At 43.8% G+C, this 22,257-nt stretch overlaps 1 protein-coding gene across 6 annotated transcripts in view; it reads left to right on the top strand.

Annotated features, from left to right (window-relative positions):
- Window positions 1-22,257, top strand: part of PLXNA1 (plexin A1) — a 302,883-nt gene that overhangs the window by 245,048 nt on the left and 35,578 nt on the right. For all 6 annotated transcript variants that reach the window (XM_083721536.1, XM_083721535.1, XM_083721533.1 and 3 more), the window contains exons 17-22: window positions 429-522; window positions 956-1,192; window positions 2,113-2,256; window positions 6,680-6,914; window positions 10,221-10,363; window positions 18,261-18,517. In XM_083721536.1, the coding sequence (XP_083577662.1) occupies window positions 429-522; window positions 956-1,192; window positions 2,113-2,256; window positions 6,680-6,914; window positions 10,221-10,363; window positions 18,261-18,517 (1,110 nt within the window). The remainder of the gene's footprint in view (window positions 1-428; window positions 523-955; window positions 1,193-2,112; window positions 2,257-6,679; window positions 6,915-10,220; window positions 10,364-18,260; window positions 18,518-22,257) is intronic.

Below are 22,257 nucleotides of genomic sequence, written 5' to 3' on the forward strand. Positions count from 1 at the left end.
AAACAGCCTACATTGTCATCTTCGTAGAATTGTAGAATTGGAAGGGACCCAAAAGAAGCACAGATAATAGACTGAAAACTATTGTACGATGCATCTCTTGTAGTCCTGGCTGTTCTGAACACAAATGTAGAAGTGGTAGTCTGGGACAGAAGATGCTGGTAGTCGTAGTATTCTTTTAGACCGGCTTAAGGTCTTAAGTGTGCCAGTAGGGCTTCTTGGTTGGGTGCACCCTGGAGATGAGTGGAATCCAGAAAGCTTTCTCAGTTTCACCAGTTGTAGTTTGGTTTTCCCCAACCTGAACATAAGGTAAGAGAGACCATGCAGCTTTTAAAATAACAGAGTAGAAGTGACATCCTTGTTCAGTTCATGCTGCTTGTACCCACCCCACTGCAGTTTTTGTCTAACCCCGACTTTTGCTTGCTTTCTAGTGGTGGTACACTGTTGACTGTGACAGGCACCAATCTGGCCACTATCAAAGAACCCAGGATCCGAGCCAAGTATGGCTCTGCTGAGAGTGAAAATGTAAGTAAATCTTTGACTTAAGGGAGTCATTTTTAAAAGGAATTAGAAGTCACATGGCAGCCATGATTGCCCATACTAATTCTTTTGTCCAGATGTGGTCAGATCAGACCCAACCAGCATAGCTAATGGCCAGGGATGATGGAAGTTGTGGTCTAGAAACATCTGGTGGCCACACGTTTCCCATCTCTAGCGTAGATGGAGAATGTCAAAGTGCCTTCAGTCTGAACCTCCTACCTAAGCCAGCACTTCTTGCCACGTATTATTATGCTGCTACCTCAATGAAGGGGAAAGGTACAGACAACCTTCTGGGAATTAATTACACTTGAACTTACTGTGTGTGTGTGTGTGTGTGTGTGTGTGTGTGTGTGTGTTTTGAGTCAGATGAAACCAATGGAAGGCAGTGGGTTAAATCTAGTGGCTTCTTCCTTTCTAGAACTGCACAGTCTACAACGACACCACCATGGTGTGCTATGCTCCCTCCATTGACAACCCAGTCCGGAGTCCTCCAGAGTTTGGTGATCGCCCAGATGAAATTGGTTTTGTCATGGATAATGTCCAGGCCTTGCTGATCATCAACAAAACCAGCTTTGTCTATTACCCAGACCCTGTGTTTGAGTCTCTCCCCTCTGGAATGCTGGAGCTCAAGCCAAGCTCTCCACTCATCCTCAAGGTAATGCTACCCCCAGCCCCATTATTGCAGCTGTGCATAAGCTGTCCCACCTAGCATAACTAGGGTCCTTACTTCTGCCCCATTCTTGGCATAATTGGATGATTCTCGCCCCCTGCTCACACCTTTCTGCCCACTCCTAGCCTTCACTGCCAGTACAGCATGGAAGAGAAATCAGATGGAGTAGAAGAAACTAGTTTTCTACTCACAAATGTGGTCTTCACAACCTATCTTTGTTTGGTGTTAAATGAGCTGCACTGAAAAAAACCCCACACAATCTATACATTTGTTTGGAAGGAGAGACTTGGCAGTCCCTACAGCAGAATCACTGCCAAATTCTGGTAGTTTGTTCCAATATTACAGGGAGAGGAAAACTATACTATAGGAAGAGGCATGGAGCCATAGAATGAGAAACAGAAGATCCTCGTTATAATTCTTCTCTCTTATAATACTTACGATTTGACTCCAGCCTTGCTGGTCTGCTCCCTTCAACTTAAAATTGTCTTGAGCACACTTGTCACATATTCCTGGATCCATTGAGTGGTGTTTCTTTTCATTAAGCTAAGAAATCCTTACACTAATGGTGTGCTACAATAGGCTTCACACCTTGTTCCTGCAAGACTGTAGAGAGGAGAAAAATTGATTGTGTTACAGTGGAAAAGGCAGGGGAAGTGATGCAAATGTTAGCAAATATTCTCTCTCCTATTGAGCATTTTGTCACCCATTGGTCACTTCTGTTCAACTAAGGATAGTTTGAGGCTGCTTTTGGACCACTTTTTAAGCCGCATAATGTGGATTGAGATGTTGCTCCTTTTGCCCCCTGATCTACAAAACAGAACTGAATGAAAAGATGTCTCTCCTTGTGGGTTAGAAGGCTGAGAGTCTGCTGGTAAACCCAGTGTTATTTTTGTTTCTTTTTTAAGGGCCGCAACCTGCTTCCTCCAGCACCTGGAAATTCCCGGCTAAACTACACAGTGCTAATTGGCGACACTCCCTGTGCTCTTACGGTTTCTGAGACCCAGCTTCTCTGCGAATCACCCAATCTCACAGGACAGCACAAAGTGACGGTAAAGCGAGCCAAGCGTGGCCTTTGTTTCTTCTCTGTCTTGCTTTGACAGCTTTGTTCTATGCACTGGGTGCTCATTATTTTTCCTCCTGGAAGAGCCCCATGCAAAGAATGTGGAGCACATCGCGCTTTTTAATCTTTTCGCTCTCTCCCACCTATTCCCAAATCCAGATCCTGCTGTTGGGAAATCTGTTCTCTGCCAGCAGCTGCTCAATACGCATCCAGTGTCCATACACCAAACCAACTTTGTAAATACACCCACAAAGGTTGTTAGCCTGAAAAGAAAGTTTACTAGCCTGCTGGGGGTTGGCAGAGGAGAACCACTCCCTCCTGCAGCAGCTTCCCTGGCAGTCCGTTTAGTTTCTCTATTGGGCATAAAAGCGGGATGGATGGAACACTCCATCCTTCCTCTGCCAGAATTGAACACTTACCTGCCTGCAGTTCCTTATCACTTTGCACATGGCTTTTGCATAAATACAAGGTCACGACAGACTATATTATGCATGCTATTAATGCAATTTTTATGTGATTAATTTGCATGTTTGTAATCTCTCTGTTTGAGGCAGCATCAGAGTAGGAAATCTTGGCAGACCGAAGGAAAGAAATCCAGATTTTGGGATTTGGAGTGGATGATGATTTTTTTGGATCTTAGTGTTTGGTGTTCTGCAGGAGGGACTTCAAAGATCTAGAAGGCAGATATATATGAATGAATGAGAGAAACCATTCCAATTCATATAAAAACCTTTCTGTGGGCCCCTAATAATAATAATAATAATAATAATAATAATAATAATAATAATAATTTATTATTTATACCCCGCCCATCTGGCTGGGCCTCCCCAGCCACTCTGGGCGGCTTCCATAAAAACCAAACATACAGTAAAATATCACACGTTAAAAACTTCCCTGAACAGGGCTGCCTTAAGATGTCTTCTGAATGTCAGGTAGTTGTTTATCGCTTTGACATCTGCTGGAAGGGCGTTCCACAGGGTGGGCGCCACTACCGAGAAGGCCCTCTGCCTGGTTCCCTGTAGCTTTGCTTCTCGCAATGAGGGAACCGCCAGAAGGCCCTCGGCGCTGGACCTCAGCGTCCGGGCAGAATGATGGGGGTGGAGACGCTCCTTCAGGTATACTGGACCGAGGCCGTTTAGGGTTTTAAAGGTCAGCACCAACACTTTGAATTGTGCTGGAAACATACTGAGAGTCAGTGTAGGTCTTTCAAGACCGGTGTTATATGGTCTCAGCGGCCGCTCCCAGTCACCAGTCTAGCTGCCGCATTCTAGATTAGTTGTAGTTTCCGAGTCACCTTCAAAGGTAGCCCCACGTAGAGTGCATTGCAGTAGTCCAAGCGGGAGATAACTAGAGCATGCACCACTCTGGCGAGACAGTCCGCAGGCAGATAGGGTCTCAGCCTACGTACCAGATGGAGCTGGTAAACAGCTGCCCTGGACACAGATTTGACCTGTGCCTCCATGGACAGCTGTGAGTCCAAAATGACTCCCAGGCTGCGCACCTGGTCCTTCAGGGGCACAGTTACCCCATTCAGGACCAGGGAATCCTCCACACCTGCCCGCCTCCTGTCCCCCAGAAACAGTACTTCTGTCTTGTCAGGATTCATCCTCCAACCGCCTCCAGACACTCACACAGGACCTTCACTGCCCTCACTGGTTCTGATTTAAAAGAGAGGTAGAGCTGGGTATCATCCGCATACTGATCATCCGCATACTTTGTTCCCCATTTCTGATTCCTTCATGAGTTCATCTGCAACAAAGTTCTTAATGCTGCTCTTGGGTGTCAGGTGAGCCAATTGCACAGGGTTCAGAGGGATGTACAAATTCCAGTGGTTTCCGTTGCATTATAGAGCTTGTGTCTGGATGGTGTAGTTGCAACTGGAGTGCATGGATCAGTGCTCTCTTTCTCTGCTCTCCTGTGGTCCCTTTTCATGAATAGACTTCACTGAGCCCTCTTTTCCACCATTTCACAAATGGTGTTCATCATAATAAGCTAGCAACATGCCAGCTTTTCCTTAGCGCTTACTGCTGTTACTTCCACTAAACACTTAGCACCATTGCTAGTGAACATGCAAGGGCATGTTTTGCCTGTGTGCCACTGTTCTTGAAAATATCATTTTTACCCTTCAGCTGGGCCTCTCTCTTTCTTTTGGTGGAGGTAAAGTAAGCCCATGATCGTGTATTTTGGATTGTTCTGAATACCACCATTTGGTAGCCAAGCCCAAGCCCCAAACCAAAAGTCCTGTTGGGATGCATTTTGGCTTGCCTGCAGATGAAACTCAGTGTGTGATGATTGATAATATTGTCATTTATCCATTTTAGATAATATTGTCATTTATCCATTTTAGTAGTAGCAGTTTCCAGGGCATTGTCCTGTCCACCTCTGTTTAGTTCCATCCTTATTTCAGACATTGTGGTACAGTAGATTGCAATGTTTAGCTGGTGATATTGTGAGGTTTAGCTGCTGATAACAATTGCAGTGTTTAGCTGGTGAGTTATCATGATGTTGAAAATCAGATATCACCTAGCCCTTACACGCATTGTGATTTGTGATATGTTGCCAGCTCAAATATTATGAAACTATTATCACAATGTGAACATCAAACCGGTGTTGGATATTGATATATCGCCCAGCACCATAACACTCCCTGCCTGGTGCCCCGTCCTCATATTTTGGATGCCTCCGACTAACTGTCACAATTACTTGCTAATTTATTTCCATTGACTTTAGAAGGGGAGAGATTTTTTTTTAAAAAAACAACAAACCCTTGAGGAATTCAATTTCTGTGACTTCTGGTGTGAACTGACTTCCTGGACTTATGTGCCGACTGGGGCGTAAAATGTCCTCTGGATTCCACACTTGTCTGAATTTTGTGATGTAGTTCTTGATTCAAGAAATGGACTGAAGTGCGGTTGAAAATATGTATGTTGGGGTAAAATGCATTTATAAATGCATACATTGAGAAAGAATATATTTCTAAATACGTACTTCGATATAAAATGCACATTTGAATTTTCATTTTTTAAAAAAACAGATTAAAGTAGAAGCAGGACAAAATGGACTCATGAATGGGTTAAGCAGGATTAGTTGCACATTAGACTGCGGCACAGCAATTCTGACTCACTCAGGGGCTCAGTGTGGCCTTGGGTGTTTGAAAGGGACCCAAAATGTTTCTTACTCCAGGCACCTCATTTATCAGGGAATGCACTTTGCATCCCATCTGTTATTACAACGCTTTGTGAATGAGACATCAAACTTGCTGCCTGCTCAGCAACATACCAGCCTGTTCCTGCATCCCATCAAATCCCTTTGCAATGCTTTGAACAGGCAGTGTGAGACTTAACCCTGCACTGCTCGGCCATTGTCCTTCTCTACTTAGGCATTTGCTTCCCTCTGATGGCTGCAGTCAGTGCTACCTAGAAGATGCTTGGGATGTGGGTAGCTAGGCAGGAGTAACCATTACCTTGAGTGTACTGAGTGGCAGAGAGCCCCCCCCCCCCGTTGCTTGTTCAACAATCAGTGAACTACCCAATGTGGCAATTGTACTTTTCTTATTAATATTAAATTTTCTGCATCTCAGAAGTTGGCAGCTATTCGCTTACCTCAGGATTACAAGGTGGTAGCAGTGGGCACCAGCTTGAAATACTTAACGCCTTGGTAACATTCTCAGCGCAAGCAACTTGCTATTCAGGGGTAGCAGGCAATGGGCAAAACGTTCCCCTTCCTGGCTGTTCCTGGAAGACCTCATCTATGCTGGATTCTCTGTATATGCTGGCAGAGAACCACGTCTAAGAATCTCTTCTCATTTGACATTATACTTGTGTTCTGATACCTGAATATGAGAGGCATGCTGTTTGCCTTGGTTCTGAATGGTGCATGTTGTAAAATTAATTTATTGAAAAGCAGTTTGAATTGCCATTTGCTGTAACGCTGTTGAGAGCTTGCACAGGCCATGTGCCCTCTGAGCCCCTGTGTAGGAATTGGATCTTGCAGCTTGAGGGAACTGCTTCCTTGGCAGCTTTTCTCAGCATGGTCCATGGGCACCTTTGGGAGGATGGAAGGGATATAAATTCAGAAAATAAGAAGGACAGAAAATTCAGAAAATAAGAATGTCCTCCCCTGACTTTTTTCATCCTGTTATGCCCAACAGCCAACAGTGCCTTGAGATCTTTGCCATTCCCTTAATAATTACTATGTCAATAACCCACTGCTCAGTTCTTTCACCTTTATCACACTCCCAAAAAGGAGGAATCCCAAAATACCTAATTTCAGAAACTACCCAAGCCCCTTATTGCATTATTACTGATGTTGGAAAGCAATTCCCCATCTCTAGCAAGTGGATGGGAATATAAAAGTCCTTTTTGGCAGGAAGGTGTGAGCTAATATATATATATATTCTCTCTCTCTCTCAGATCAAGGCTGGGGGCTTTGAATTCTCCCCAGGGATGCTGCAGATCTATTCAGACAACTTGTTGACCCTGCCAGCCATTATTGGAATTGGTGGGGGCGGGGGTCTTCTCTTACTCATCATCATCATCGTCCTCATTGCATACAAGCGGAAATCCCGAGATGCTGACCGCACCCTCAAACGTCTACAGCTGCAGATGGACAACTTGGAATCCCGCGTGGCCTTGGAGTGCAAGGAAGGTGTGAATGATGGGCCTGGGGTTTTTTCCTTTTCTTTTTCACGGCTCTTGCTACTTATCAGTCTGTTACTTCCCATTTAATCCCACCCCTTGAGAGAGAGTTTTTCCTTGATTTTTGGGGCCGCACCAGTTTCTAAAGTCCTTCATTTACTCCATATACATTTTTAAACAACGATAACAGCAATGCCATTGTTTAAAGCAGTGTTTCTCAAACTTGGGTCTCCAAGTTGGACTACAGCTCCCACAATTCCTGATCACTAGTCTGGCTAGCTAGGGATGATGGGAGTTGTAGTCCAACAACAGATGGAGAAACACTGGTTTAAGGAAAAAGAAGGGGGGGATCTTACCATGAAATGCAACAAGCTTTGCCACCATTTCGGGCAATTAGGAAAACAGGTGGAGATGAACCTTCCCTGTACCCTCTACTTCCTTCCCCCTAGTCTCTCCCCACATGGGTTTTTCTTCCAACTGAGGTCACTTCCAGTATCTGAACTTGGCAAAGGAGAAAAGCAGCTGGGTGGGAGGCAGACTGTGGGAGAGAGGTGGAAGTGGGTGTCAGTACCCCCCATTGGTATACTCCTTTTGCTCTGAAACAAAACAAAACAACCCTCTCCTGCCACATAATGTATGATTGGCACATCTGAGTTTGAAGAAAGAGACCCACTGGTTTCACAGGTAGTTTGACTGTCCCATTATATTCCTCCGCTAGTGGGATCCCATCCAATTCTTTTCTCTAATCTAGGTGATTGGGAGGCTCACCAAAACTCACTCCCTTATGGCAATGTTATATTTGCAAGCTGTTACTATGTGGAACAATCCAGTTGGATGGAGCATCTCCTTGCCAGCACCATATAGTCCCAGCTGGCACTGGCAATGAAACAATGCATAGATTGAAACCTCCATGTTGAACATTCTGTACAATAGAAAGCCTCTGTTGGAGACTTTCAGAAAATGGCTTTGAAGGCACATGGTCCATTTTCTGTTGCTTGAAGCTGCAGAGGTTTGGCTCCGTCAGATGCCTGGATAGGAGGCCACCTGGGAACCATGTAAGCCTCTCTAAGCTTTTTGGAGGAATTAACTGTGAAATAACAACCAACATACAATTGGGCAGATCCATATGATTGCAACTTGGGTTGACTTCACCCCCATGTGGAGCACTGTTGTAGAAGTTCCCTTCCTGCCAGCAGCCTCCCACTTGGTTGAACCTTGCCTGAGAATGCGTACTAAGCAATTAGTTTCATCTCTAATCTTTAATGAGACGGGACCTGCCCTGCTCATAAAGTATCCTAATTACCTACGAAGTGGTATCATTAACCAACAATCACAAAAATCCTTGCTATGTTTGCAAGATGTTGGAGAAAATTGCCCACTTACCAGTGCTTTGTTTGTGCTGCCTTCCCTGCCCAAAATACGAAAACCTGGCACATAGATTTCTTTAGCCAGTGTGGTGTATGGATGTGCTAAATTAGGATCAGGAAGGCACACGTTCAGAGATCTTGCTTAGCCATATAACTCACCGAGTGACCTTGGGTCAGTTATTACCTCTCTAGTGAACTTACAAGATTGTAAAAGGGGTGTGGGGGAAACTTTGTTTATCACCCCAAACTCCTTGGTGGAACAGCAGGACAGCATGTAGATAATAACAATAATTATAATAGAACTAGAATCTGACCACTATTGATTTCACCATCATTAATGCCCTCCTCTGGGTTGTTGTTGTAATATCGCAGGTTAGTGTGCTTGGATGCCACTGTCCTTTGGAGTGAAGGTCAGATTTGGCCAGTACTGGCCAACCTTTTTGCCACTCCCCCATCTAAGCAGTATATTTGACTATGGGAAGGAACCCTATCTGAGCAAGTTGGCTGTGGTTTTGATTGAAGCAGAATAGCTTTTATGCTTTAGCGTGTCCATGGCTCACTCTGACGCTAAGGCTGTGCCTCCATCTCTGGTGCTTCTGCAAAACTGGTTCCTTATTCATGGGTTGTCCTTTTGGGGAGAGACAGAGGGGTCAAGTGAAGCAGTTTTATTGGAGGTGGTAGATTTTTATTTGGCGCAGTTTGAAGGAAGTTAGCGAGGTTTGAAGAGGGAAAGTTTTAAAGGCAGAGAGAAGCCTGCCTGCAAAAGGCTGTGGGTCTCTCATTACGTGACAGACAGATGCTGAGAAATTGGACAGAATGCTGCTTCTGATCCTGCTGATAAAACCTAATTGCCCATTATCGCCACAAGCCAGTGCCTGGGGCTGTGACCCTGCCAACTCCAAGTTGGCCCAGAGGCTGCCACAGAAGCAGGCACCTAAAATGAGATAATAAAAAAAGAGGAAAGGGGGGGGGGGGATAGCCCTGTAGATAGAAATAGTGACAGAGAGGATTGTAGAGGGAGGGGGGAGCATGTGGAGGAGATTTCGCCTTGTCTTCCACAGCTGGCAGATAAAAGGATCTGCTTTTAATTAAAAGCTGCAATATCTTCTCTGCCTTTTCTCTTTTCTAGTCCCACTAGTTACAGATAAGATAGTGTGCCTTTCAAGCTGACAGTTTGTTTTTTCTCATCAAACTGATCAGCCTACAGCCCTCTGCCGCTTCTAGCTTCCTTTTTAAAGTGCCATTAATTTGATTTCTCTCTCCCCCCTCCCACACCCCCCCTATAAACTCTCACTTGTACAGCACTGGAACCTATGCACAAGCAACCTGCTTCCTCTTGTAGGTGCCATTAAAGGTGCAGGATGCCATTTCTCCTCTGGCATGCTCCTCCCAGCAAAACCAACTGCTATAGGACTTGTGAGATGTTAAATCAGATCACAGTGAGGACATTCCTGTGACATAGGACTGTTTCCTCAAGTCAAGGCTTCCTTAAAAAAAATAAAAATCTGCCGGAATTTTGCCATTTTCCATCTCTTTTTATGTGTGCAGTCTTATGCCAAAGTGCCAGCCTCCAGGCCTTGTACCTGCCTGCCACCTATGCTTCAGTATCATGGAACTGGACTAGAGGGCACAAGAGAGATCCCTTCTGGTTTCTGCTCTGTAAATTGGGTCTTGGTTCTCTTCTCTGCTGTTGCTTTGTAACTTTGGAGGAAGCCATTGTATCTTTGTGCTGCGTTTTTTCTTCTGTCTCTTTAGTGGGGCAAGAAGCTTCTGATGTAATGTTTGTTTAATTTTCTTTTCCTTAAATAAAGTTGGGGGCATTATGTCAACTAGCCATGGCCTTTTAACACTAGACTATATTGGCCAGGATTAGGCCTGCAGGCTATTCCCTGGCCAGTTGGGAGCTGATGCATATAGGCTTCTTGTTTAATCTGATCTTTCCTTCCCAGCTTTTGCCGAGCTGCAGACAGACATCCATGAGCTGACCAATGACTTGGATGGAGCCGGCATCCCCTTCTTGGATTATCGCACCTATGCCATGAGGGTCCTCTTCCCGGGAATAGAAGACCACCCTGTGCTGAAGGAAATGGAGGTGTGGTAATGTGTGTATGTGTGTCTGCTTGGATAACATTTCAGCTTGGCTTACATTTGCCTTCCTGAGCTTTGTGAGTTTATGCCTGTGGGGAGGAGGGATTCTTGCTGCTGCAGTTTCTCTCAGTCTTCTCTCCTGCTTTCACAAGGAACTGAAGTGTCTGGGGTCTGGGTTTATTGGTGGCTCAGGCTAGACTGATGACCTTAAAGCAAGACAGCTTCACCACTTCCCACCCACAGGATTTGATTCTCTTTAGAGAGGACACATTGAAGATTCTGCTGCTTATATAAGCTTAGGGGGCTGTTTGTTTTGACCTCAAGTGTGTCTTGGAGAGTTTTTCGGCAGGATAACTGTGCTGTTGCGTCCACTGTTAACTGTTCATGGTGTATTTTTATTTGACTAAAAAGTGAACAACCACTAAAAATGTGAGGGAGACTTATCTGAGATAGTTCCCCTAATGCTGGCTTATAGGACCCTTTTTCCAGAGTGGGGGGATTTCCAAACTGCTAGGAGCTAGGTTTAAAGAGAATAATGGGGAAACATTGATTCATGGGTGCGATGCACATTAGGGAGTAAGACTGACTGGGAGATCCAGGAATAAAAATAATATTCTATTGAGCTTTCCCCAGTTGTTGCCATTTCTTGTAGCACGCTGAACAAAAGAACAAGTTTGAAATTCTCATTTCATTCATTCTCACAGCAACCTTACAAAGTAAGTCACTGTCATCCCAGTTTTACAAAATGGGAATTGAGCCTGACCAAGGCCACCTAGCAAGCGAATGGCTGCAGCAAGATTAGAGCATTCATCTCCAGCAACCATAACTGAACCAGCTACACTGGTGCATTCCTACTATTGCTGCTGGTCCTCTTTCACTAAATTCCAGAGCAAGGAGACATCAGTTCTGCTCATTTTTCCTTTAGTTGCCCTGAGAATAATTGAAGTATTGTGCCTGTGCCTGAGCATTGCAGTTGCAGAAAGATGTTGCTTGACAGCAAGCAAGAGAAAGACGGTGTTGCTGTTGTTCTTTAGGTTGTTATGGATAGGTTAAATGGGGCAAGAGCAGAGTGAGCCGTATGTAATATGGCTAAGCATTGAAGATAGGCAGCAAAGTTGTTGCTAGAGGCAGATCCGAGTAGATAGGATTTTTCAATGAGTAGGAGCAGAATGAAACCGAATAAAAGCAAATAAGAGCAGAGACATTTTCCTGACAGCAAAATCTATCAGGGTGTGGGAAAGTCTCTTGATTGAATTGATGGCATCGCTGTCGTTTGGCACGCTGAAAAATAGACTGGGCAAATTGTTTGGAAATATCTGTGCAGCACTGGGCTGTTCTGTACTGCACAGCGGGGCGTTCCTTCTTTGTGCCATTTTCATTTCAGTGCTTCTGCTTCTGTGACATGAACTGCACTGCTGCTTCGGATCTCCTGTGCAAGCTCACTGTGCTGGTCTTTATTACCTATGCGGTCTCAGAATGAGCCTGTGCTTTTGCATGTGGGTAATTTTTTGTGTGTGTGCAAAATATCTCAGAAATAACTTCAGCTTCTTGAGAGCCAATGACCCGGTCAGTTGCCTCTGGTGTTTGTGTTGCTCTGTCTTGAGGCCCTCACTGACAGGTGTGTGTGTGGTACATCTCTAACCAAATACTCTCTCACTGTATGGAGAACTTTTTCTGAGAAGTACAGTTTGTGTTTATCTTCAATGCTCTGCACACTTGGTTGGATCTTCACATATTGATTGGTTGCATGTGGCTGTGTACTTCCCCTTTGATGTGATTTAAGAACACACACATGGACCAGAGGGGCTACCACTATAACTGAGATAGATGGCTGTAGTTCTGAGGTGTTGTCTCCGTAGAAGGAAAATGTACAACGGTGCTGCCATCTCTGTAACGTTGAAGGTCAATGAAGGTCTAGTATCTCATAATGCTGAAACCTGTGGCCATATTGAGCAGCTGGGTAGTGGGAGATTCAAGATAGCATATGTGATGTGAATAAATACTATCAGAAGATTGGATGGCCACCGACTTAGATCGCATTAAGGGGGCACTAGGCAGATTTGTGGGGCAAAGAGATAAGGCAGTAGATGGCTGCTGGTTGTGATTGCTCTATGCTGCCTCCAAAATCAGAAGCAGTATGCCTCTGAATGCCAGTTGCTGTCGAATAATAGTGGGAGAGGACTATTGCCCTTATATGCTGCTTGTGGGCCTCCCACAGGCATCTGGCTGGGTGCTGGGGGAGAATCAGGATGCTGGAGTAGATAGGCTTTTGATCTGATCTCTCAAGTCCTTAATAAAAGGGCCAACATGCTGGCAAGGCATACATTTCCACATGCTGGTCAGAATGATTTTTGGGTCACTGCTGCGTGGCTACCATGCTCACTGACATTAATATCAATATTTATATTAATATCACTGCTACTGTCATTTTCTGCAGCACTTGGTTTATTCAATTGGGCTTGTTTGATGCATGACCAGCCGCACATTTCCAAGAGACTTGTCTGACATCATCAGATTCCCTGGCTCCATTTCCCCCAGTGTGGCCTCTCCCTTTCCTTCCCCCCATACCGACTCCCCCTCCCTTTGCCAGCCCTTACACTGTCCGCTTAATTTAGTACAAGCAATTGTGCAAAAATTGGCTTTACGTTTTCCTGTATAACAAGGATGTTTTTGATTGGAGAAGTGAGGGGTGGCCTTAACTTCCCCTCACTGCTGACCTCACAGAGTAATTAATGTTGACGCAGGATTCGTAACATATTTGGGAGAAGTAATCAGCTCCAGAACACGATGCAATTATTAATTACAGAGAATCAAGCGCTTGTCAGTGCAAGTGCACAGGTTGCTCACTGTAGCTGAGCACAGTCCTGTGCTTCTGTGATCTAGTCTTACCCCAGTTGTGGGCCTGCCATCAGGTCTTCTCACAGTGGTCCTCCAGTTTAAAAAGCTGTTGAATACTTTTAGCTCTCCAGCACAAGGAAGGTGTTGCTTTGGGTAAAGAGGAAGGGCCTCCGTTGTGAGGATTTCACACTGAAAATAGCAGACCATTTACAAAATCAATGTATCTGAAATAAATATGGATTGCCTCTTCATTCAGTTCTTATAGATTAAAGTTCTCATTAAACCTTTTGGGACACATTTCCATTGCTCTGTTGCTTCTGGTGTTTGTGGCCTTTGTCTTGCTCATTCAGTAGGGATTAATGGAGTCGAATAGGCTTTATCTACGATTTTGTTCAGTTAGTCAAGGTGGACTTCCATTAATTCATCCTGTGTTTATAGGAGCCTTCTCACTAACCAATGTTAATCTGTGGCGTTTAAAAAACCACCACACTCTTTAAAATGCTCTTAGGTATGGTGGGGGAAACCTTCTGTTTTGCTACACTTTAATCTGTCCTCCACTCATAATTTCTGGTGGAATGTACATCAAATATGTGAAGTCAATTCATAATACCCTTCATTTTTGCTTTGGAAAAAAAAGGTTTCTGCCCTTGTAAATAAAGGGATTCCACTTGAAATGTAAAAACCAGTAACTGTGAATGAGTCCTAGTGATTGTAGTCTGCTATCACCACTGCCCCTAGTTGCCAGTTAGGATTTCCTACTCGTGTATCCCATTTGACTTTCATCTATCCAAGCATCACCTGCTAATATATCACCACTTACCATTCCAAAAAAACCTGCCCCAACTCAGCTGTTGTTTTTAGACTAAAGCATGTTGCAGCAAATACTGGCTTGGGGGGGGGGTATGTTCATGACTTTTATTAAGTTGCCTAATTTTTTTTGAGGACAGAATGTGAGTTACCTGGGTGACAGATTTGGGAGGCACAAGTTTAGAGTCCTGCCGTTATGCCTAGTTGGACTGTGTGAATTGAAAAGCGACGCCGTTAGGTTCAAGGCGTACACGATCTGTGTAAAAATGATTGTGTGTAAAGCCCCTTATGAGTTTGAGAAAGCAAAAGGGACAAAAGTAAGTCGCAGTTAATTTCATGGCGTGTGGATTCTGGTTGTGTGTGCATGCTGGCGATGTGGAGGGGGAGAATAGCAACAGAGTGATGGGCAGTTTTGTAGGTCCATTTCACATTTTTGCTATATATTAATGCTGGTCAGTAGCAAGTGGTTACCTTGGAAAAGTATTGTTTCCCCATCTTAACTTGTACCAGAACGTGTATCCTTTGTGGATTCTCAGATTCTGTCTGCAAGGGTAGCCTGAAATCTAAGCATCTGAATCCGAGAGTTCTGCTTCTATCCTCTCTGGAATGTGCTGGAGGTTTTTTGGCCCATCTGTGTTTCAAGCTCTTGGCAGTTGCTTTGTTGTGATCACACTCTGCCTGTCATTACCTCCTTAATGATCGAGGGGGAAGAGAGTGAGAGAGGGGGCACACAGCAGCCAGGAGACAGGGACTTTAAATTACTGGTACAAGGATAAGGTGAAAACAAAACAAAAGAACCACAAACCTTCCAAACACTGGAAAACGGGAGACTCTGGAGAACAGTGCACCCATTTTAAGAAGTTCCATCTTTCCTCATTATTGGAGTTTGGTGTGCTTACTCCATTCATGAATCCCTGTAATCCTGATGAGTAACATTCCCATTATTTACAATTTTTTTATGATTAAATCTGGATAAATTGAGATGACTTTAGAGTGTGGAACAGTCCTCTTGGAAAAGGAAATGGGAGCATTGCCTCATAGGCTAGATCTGGCAGAACTTTGAAACTGCAGTGCATAATCAGGTATATAAGTTCAAAGAACTAATTAAACAGAGGACATACAAGGCTTTCCCAGCTGTAATTTTAATTTCAGAGAAACCATATATGTTTGGTTGGTGAAATGAAATTACAAGAGGGAAAACCCTGTATTAAATATAACTGGCATGGCTTTTTTTTTAAAAAAAAAAAAGACTGATATGATGTGTTTGTAATCTTCTTTTTGTTTGTGATCTTAATTAGAATGAGTTTAGTGCTAGGTATTGCAAATGACTAGGAAGGAGTAGGCACTGTGTGCCCCCCCCCCAATTTCCTTTCCCCACTCCATGTGCACTCAAATAATAATAATAATAATAATAATAATAATAATAATAATAATAATAATAATAAACAAAATCCAGAGCCAAGCATAGGGCTGTCATTAGCACTTTTTCTTATCTATGGGGTTGTTATTTCACTGCTTTTGTGCAAATTTAAAGCCTTGATTAAATGCTTAATTCTTTTTTGACCATTTGCTTTTGCTAAAGATTGCACAAAAAGGAGAAGAGCAACAGAGTAAGGGGGTGGGATGGAGAGGGTGTCAGTTTGCAAGAGGGCTTTGCTTCCTTGCTTTCCGAGTTGTAGATGGTAAGCCAAGCCTGCTGAGATCATTTATGTGACAGATGTTTTGTGCTGCTGCTACTGCTGCTGCTGCTGCAGCCACCACCACCCTGCTCTATTTGCAGCATGCAATTCTGATAAGATCGCTTATGTAGGACAGGACCAATTTCCGAGCTTATCAAGTGTCGCTGACTTTAGAAGCTGAGCACACAGCCCAGATAGGAGGAACCTGCCATCTGATCCTCCCTTCATGGCTTCTGGGAGAGTGAAGGGCTTTGCTTTATTTTGATCACTGAAAATGCAGGGCAGTGGCCCTAGCACAAAACCGTCTGTGAAATCTACTACGAATGGAGCATTAGGCAGCCCTGCACACTCAGATCCTGGCTAGGAAGAGCCAAGGCAGTGCCTCCCCCCCCCCCCCAACAGCTACTACTCTCTCCCATCTCTTTGTTCTTAACCATAAAGAACTCTGGAGAGGTGAGAAGGAAGTCACTTTGTGGGAAAACTTGGAATGGAGTGAAGTGGAGAGAAGAAACTGTATAACCAGGCATAGCTGTTGGGCTTTAGGTAGGCTATGGGAGGTAGTTTGGACATTCAGAAGATGAGGGGATTTTAGGAGTATACATTTGGCTTCTGAATCTTCACTTCTGTAAAATCTGGTGCTTGGGGGTGTCTCTAGAAATATGGCTGGCTTGTGTGTCTGAAATTCCTCCTCCTTCTGAATTGACCTGCAGATTATCCAATTATTGCCTGCTGGGCTTGTGTTGATATGTGTTTTTTTTCTAGACATTAGGAAGCAAGGAAAAAACCCATGTTTCAAACTGTGAGCATTTAGTTTTCAATGACAACCTTCAGTAGCTGCTGGTGAGAGCCATTGATTGGAGACGATAATTCCAATATGTGCATACTTTTAAAAAAAGAAGATCTTAAAACATATCCTGCAGCATTGACCGTTCTGTTTGCTCTTCTTCTCCCCATTTCCCTTCCCCTGCACAGTATGCAAGACTACCCAAATGCAGGAATACTTCCTGTGATACTCTCAGATCTAGGGTTATCTAACCTCATCAATGCAGATTCTTCTCCTTTTATCATTATTTATATACCACCACCAGTACACAAGACCTTAAAGGAGGATTGGGCAACCTGCAGGTACCATTGGACTTTAGCTCCCAGCAGCCCTAGGCAACATGACCAGTGAGCAAGAATGATGGGAGGCTAGCCCAACAACATATATTGGACCACAGGTTCCAAACTCATGCTTTACAAAGTGACATAAGCAAAAGAAATGTCTCTGCCCAGAGAAGCTGAGAGTCTGACTTTAAACAAGAGTCCATTTAAGTTTTGTCCTGGACTTCTTTGGGGGGGGGGGGTAATCTGTAGATGGAGATTCAAGACAGAGGATATTGTTAACGAAGAGAGTTACTTGTTTCCTGAGTATGGGGCACCTAAGCAATCTCTGTAGACCAGAAGCCCTGATCAGATTTAGTCATTAATTATCTGCTTTATGGCTAGGGAGGCACTGAGATCCACTTTGGGATGTAGGGGTGCTCTGACCAGCAAAATCTGAGGACAACTCAGCAGTCGCAGGAGCAGAATATGTGTGGGAGAGGAGGAAATGCCCTTTTCTGATTTATTTATTTTTTTAAAAAAAACAACACTCAAAACAAAACCAGGCATGCTTCAAATGGCATCACTAATCTCAGGGACAGACGGTAACATTTAAGACCATATGCAGAAAGTGCAAAAGATCAGAATTTCCTGTGGGGACAGCTTGGTACACTCAGATCTATCCAGGAAGAATTTGGCTGTTACTCTCCAGCCAAGCCCAGCATTTTGACAACTTTTCTTATGGAAAAAAAGGATGCCCAACTGAATTCTATGTTTCTTTTAATAAAACCAGAAAATGAGACTCGTGTGTGCACAGGATGGAAAAGAGTATGTATTAAATATACTCATCCCCCCATGGAGATACTCTTTATGTATGCACCTGTGCTACAGATTCAAGAGAATCTTATATAGTAGGCTTTGCAAGCACTGTAAAAGGGAGAAAAATAAAGTATCATATATATATTTGAGGCAAGTCAGTCAAAAATTGGTTGATATGTACGTGTTTGACAATAGATCCACAGAGAGCAGAAGGCCAAAGAATGACTTTTAAATGGCAAGGTGGAATGGGGGAAACCCCATTGCCTCGGAAGCATCCAGAGCGAAGAGATTATTGGTCAAAGCAGTTGTATGGTGTACAGGATGGATACATGTACAGACATGTATGGGATGCCACAGACTTTTGAAAGGACTTGCACGTTATTGTTTTATCCTCTAAATCATCACTAAATGGTGATGGCTGGAAAGAAACTCTCCCCAAACGGCGATTCTCAATAATTAGAATGTGGGAGGACAAAGAAGACAGTTCTCACTTTGAAAGTGAATTTTCCTGGTTGCTGCTAAAGTCCACTGACTGTCGGGACAGCGGGCTTTATCTGTTTTGCTAAGTACTCGTGACCCTTAGGTCCCTGTGCGTGGCCTTTTGAAATACCGAGTCAAAGGAACTCTTAAGATAAGCCTCTGGGCCTGAATCTAATGAAGTTTTCCCTCCCTCAGGTCCAGGCAAACGTGGAGAAGTCTTTGACCCTCTTTGGACAGCTCTTGAACAAAAAGCACTTCCTGTTGACCTTCATTCGCACTTTGGAGGCACAGCGCAGCTTCTCCATGAGGGATCGGGGCAACGTGGCCTCTTTAATCATGACAGCGCTGCAGGGCGAGATGGAGTATGCCACTGGGGTGCTCAAGCAGCTTCTCTCAGACTTGATCGAAAAGAACTTGGAGAGCAAGAACCATCCAAAACTGCTCTTGAGGAGGTGAGCATTTCTCTCGGAACATGTTAAAGTGTCTTGTTAAACATGTTAAAGTGCTGAGGCAAGCTTTGGTGTTATACAGAACTTGACCTGGGGGAGGGGAGGGGAAATGTGAATGACTCACAGACTTCCCCTTTTCATACTTCACCCTTTACATATTAATTCTAATATAATGTAAGATAGCCTTTGCCACCCTTGTACCTTCCACATGTTTTGACAACTCCTCCCCTCAGGCCTAGCCATGTTTGCTGGGGCCTGTGGGAGTGGTCATCCAAAACATCTAGGAGAAGCAGGTTGGCAAAGGATGATGTAGGATGATGAGCCGTCGCAGGCTATCATGAGATGTAGTTCTATAGACCAGGGTGGGCAGAAGGAAGACCTCCTGCTAGATCTCTGAGTGAGATGCGGTACATCAACATGGATTTCTCACTCCTGGTTTTTTAACAGTAGCAGCAACAAAAGGAATTTTCCTACCTAAATTTGGTTGCTGAAATGAATTAAAATTAAGCAGAAGTGGACTTTTATGTGGAAAAAAACTGAACTCAGTTCAATTCTGCTACCAATAGTAAATTCCATGGCTCAGAGGCACCCTGTTCTTTCATTCTTATGTACGTCTTTTGCATCTGGCATCTGGCTGGTAGATATTGAGGTTCTGGGGGAGAAACAAAAGTAGATTCAACAAGCCTACCTCTACTGTAGACTACTAGTATTTCAAATTTCTTGAACTCATAATATTACTCCTGTGTCATGTGGCAAAGAAATAGTCATTATTTTCTGCTGCAGAGCAGCTTAGAGGAGTTCAGTGGACAGAGGAAGATAAGTGCCTTGCCCGTGCCAAGGAGCTTGCAAATAATTTGATAAGGGAGTCAGTGCTAAAGTAGTTTGGATCTTACTCTGTAAACAGGTCTATGCATATTTTACGATTCTGTGCTCAGACCTTGCAAGGAAATAAATTGTTATTGGGTGGAAAATTCAATAACCCAAGAATCTTCCCCCTCTCCCTTCTGTCTTTAAAAAAATAATAAGAAAATTGAAGCCATCAAGGTTTCAGAGATGGGCTTGAGGGTGTGTGGGCAACACATGGTAAGAGCTTAGAAACCAGAGGTGGGTCTTTGCCTTTAAATGTTTATTCTACACAGCCTTATTTTGTGAGTCAGATAATCAAACCATTGGGGGGAACAGCCTCCTGCCTTGGAATTAGAGAGAATTTGTTTGTTTCAGAACTCAGTAGATGTCCTGTTTCTGCGTTTTAGCTTAAGAACGGTCTCACTCTGTGAGAGCTGGCGTCATTTTAAAATCCGAGTGCTAGAAATGGCAGCTGTTTCATTAATTAAAACTACTTATCACTGAAGGTTTAATGTAGATTTTTGCCACTTCTCACTGCACCCTGTATTACTTCCACTCTCACTTGCAGTATCCTTGCATCCTTGGCTGCCGACCGCAGCAAGTCATTGCCTGTATTCTTGCATCTCAACCAGCAGTCTGTCCCACAAACCCTGCATTTTACAAATTTCGTAAATGCTCCTGGATGGTCCTGAGGTTGTTAATAGCAAACGCTTTCACCCTACATCCAAAATGACTATGGGCCTTCTCCTATTGCCCCTTAAACACTATCTGATGTTTTGAATGGATGGCATCAAGAGCAGGCTTCCTTGCTCATGGGTCCAAGAGAGAGGTATTCTCTTCCTATTCGCTTTTGCATTGGGCTCTACCTTCCCTTGTCATTATTTTCCAATCATTTATTCAGGGCAGATCCACACCACTCCTCCCAGGTGATTGTTGGGATGGGTTAATGTCAGAGCCCAGCAGATTTTCTTAAGCAAATAACCTCAAGACAGGTGAGGGAAGAGTGTGAGCCAAGGGCAGCGTTCCAGCTCCACTCTGCATCTGCTCTGCTCCATCAATTTTTAAATGGTAGCTAGATAGGTCTCCTGTATCACAGGCCAATGAATATTGAAAGAAACACCAGCTGCAGAACCAGTGCAATTATTAAACATACACCACAGTGTCTGTCGCTGTGCTTCCCCTTCTTTGTCCTCTAGCAATCCAGTCCTTGAAAAGTTGTTCCTAATGAAAGCCAATATTTAGAATAACAGCATATTAAGAAAATATATTTAAGATTCCTTATCTGATCATGGGCCATTTGGAACAGTGTGGTGCCAAAGACACAAATGAATATCCTTTCAGAATGTTCAGCCTAGGATTAGGTCCAATTCACACTTTACAGAGAAGTTGCACATGCTGTGTATATACTTGTTTTTGGGCCAGACACCATTAGCACATGAAGGGAAGATGCATATCTGTATGCAGGCAATGAACATGTGCCTGAGATGAGTTCCTTTGCCAGCATCTCCCCATTGCATATTCCTGCATGTGCTTTACATGTCATGATGTTGTACCTGTGGCAAACAGAACTGCCACGTGCAGTGTAAAACTGAGAGGGTCTGTAATACCCTTGTTAGGTGAATGAGCTCAGGAGCCAAAGGATGGTGACTTTAGTGTGTGAATTAGCTCTTATTGCGAGTCTAGTCGTGGTGGATATAGCGAAATCTATCTAAAAACGGAGGGAATTTTCAAATGTGCAGTGAACTGAGCAGGAATTTGAACTTAGTTCTCCCGGATCCTAGTTCAATACTTTAACCATCTTTCTTCCTTTCTTCTTTGGTGATCACTCGTAGCCGAGTAAGATTGTCTTCCATAGACACAGTTTTAACAATGAGTTCGCAAGTGACTGTGGAGGCCATTTCTGGACCCACACGTCCTTCCACAGTGGAGACATTGGTTTCTGGGTGGGAGTTGATCACGGTGTGGATTTGCCAAGCGTGCCTTCCTCTTAGTATGTTTCTCCCTTGCGTCCTGAGTTTGAGTGTCTTCAAAGCCCATGACACCTTTGGTAAAGGCTGTTCTCCAACTGGAGCGCTCGCAGGCCAGTGTTTCCCAGTTGTCAGTTTTTATACTACATTTTTTTAGATTTGCCTTGAGACAGTCTTTAAACATCTTTTGTTGACCACCAGCTTTATGTTTTCCATTTTTAAGTTCGGAATAGAGTAGTGGCTTTGGAAGACGATCATCAGGCATCTGCACAACATGACCAGTCCAACGAAGTTGATGTTGAAGAATCATTGCTTCAACACTGGTGATCTTTGCTTCTTCCAGTACACTGATATTAGTTTGCCAGTCTTCCCAAGTGATGTGTAAAATTTTTCGGAGATACCATTGGAGATGGCGTTTATAAGTGGTCCATGTTTCACAAGCATATAGTAAGGTTGGTAGTACAATAGCTTTGTAAACAAGCATTTTGGTTTCCCTTCAAATGTCCTGGTCCTCAAACAATCTGCACTTCAATCGGGAGAAAGCCAGACTCGCAGAGCTCAGACAGTGCTGGATTTCAGCATCAGTGTTGGCCCTTGTGGAAAGATAACTGTCTAAGTAGAAGAAGAAGTCAACATTTCCCAACGTTACACCATTGAGTTGGATTTGTGGCGCTGCAGAGGGGTTATTTTGTACTTGTTGGTGTAGCACTTTGGGTTTTTTTGGATGTTGAGTGATAGGCCAAGCTTTTCATAAGCTTCTGCAAAGATATTTAGGATGGTTTGGAGGTCATCCTCTGAGCGTGCGCACACTACGTTGTCATCAGCATACTGAAGCTCTATGATGAAAGTTACAGTAACCTTACTCTTTGCTTTCAGCCTGCTCAGATTGAAGAGCTTCCCATCTGTTGGATATATGATTTCTGCTCCGGT

This window comes from Podarcis gaigeae, assembly GCF_964106915.1.
Source record: "Podarcis gaigeae genome assembly, chromosome: 2".
In the NCBI taxonomy this organism is placed as follows: domain Eukaryota; kingdom Metazoa; phylum Chordata; class Lepidosauria; order Squamata; family Lacertidae; genus Podarcis; species Podarcis gaigeae.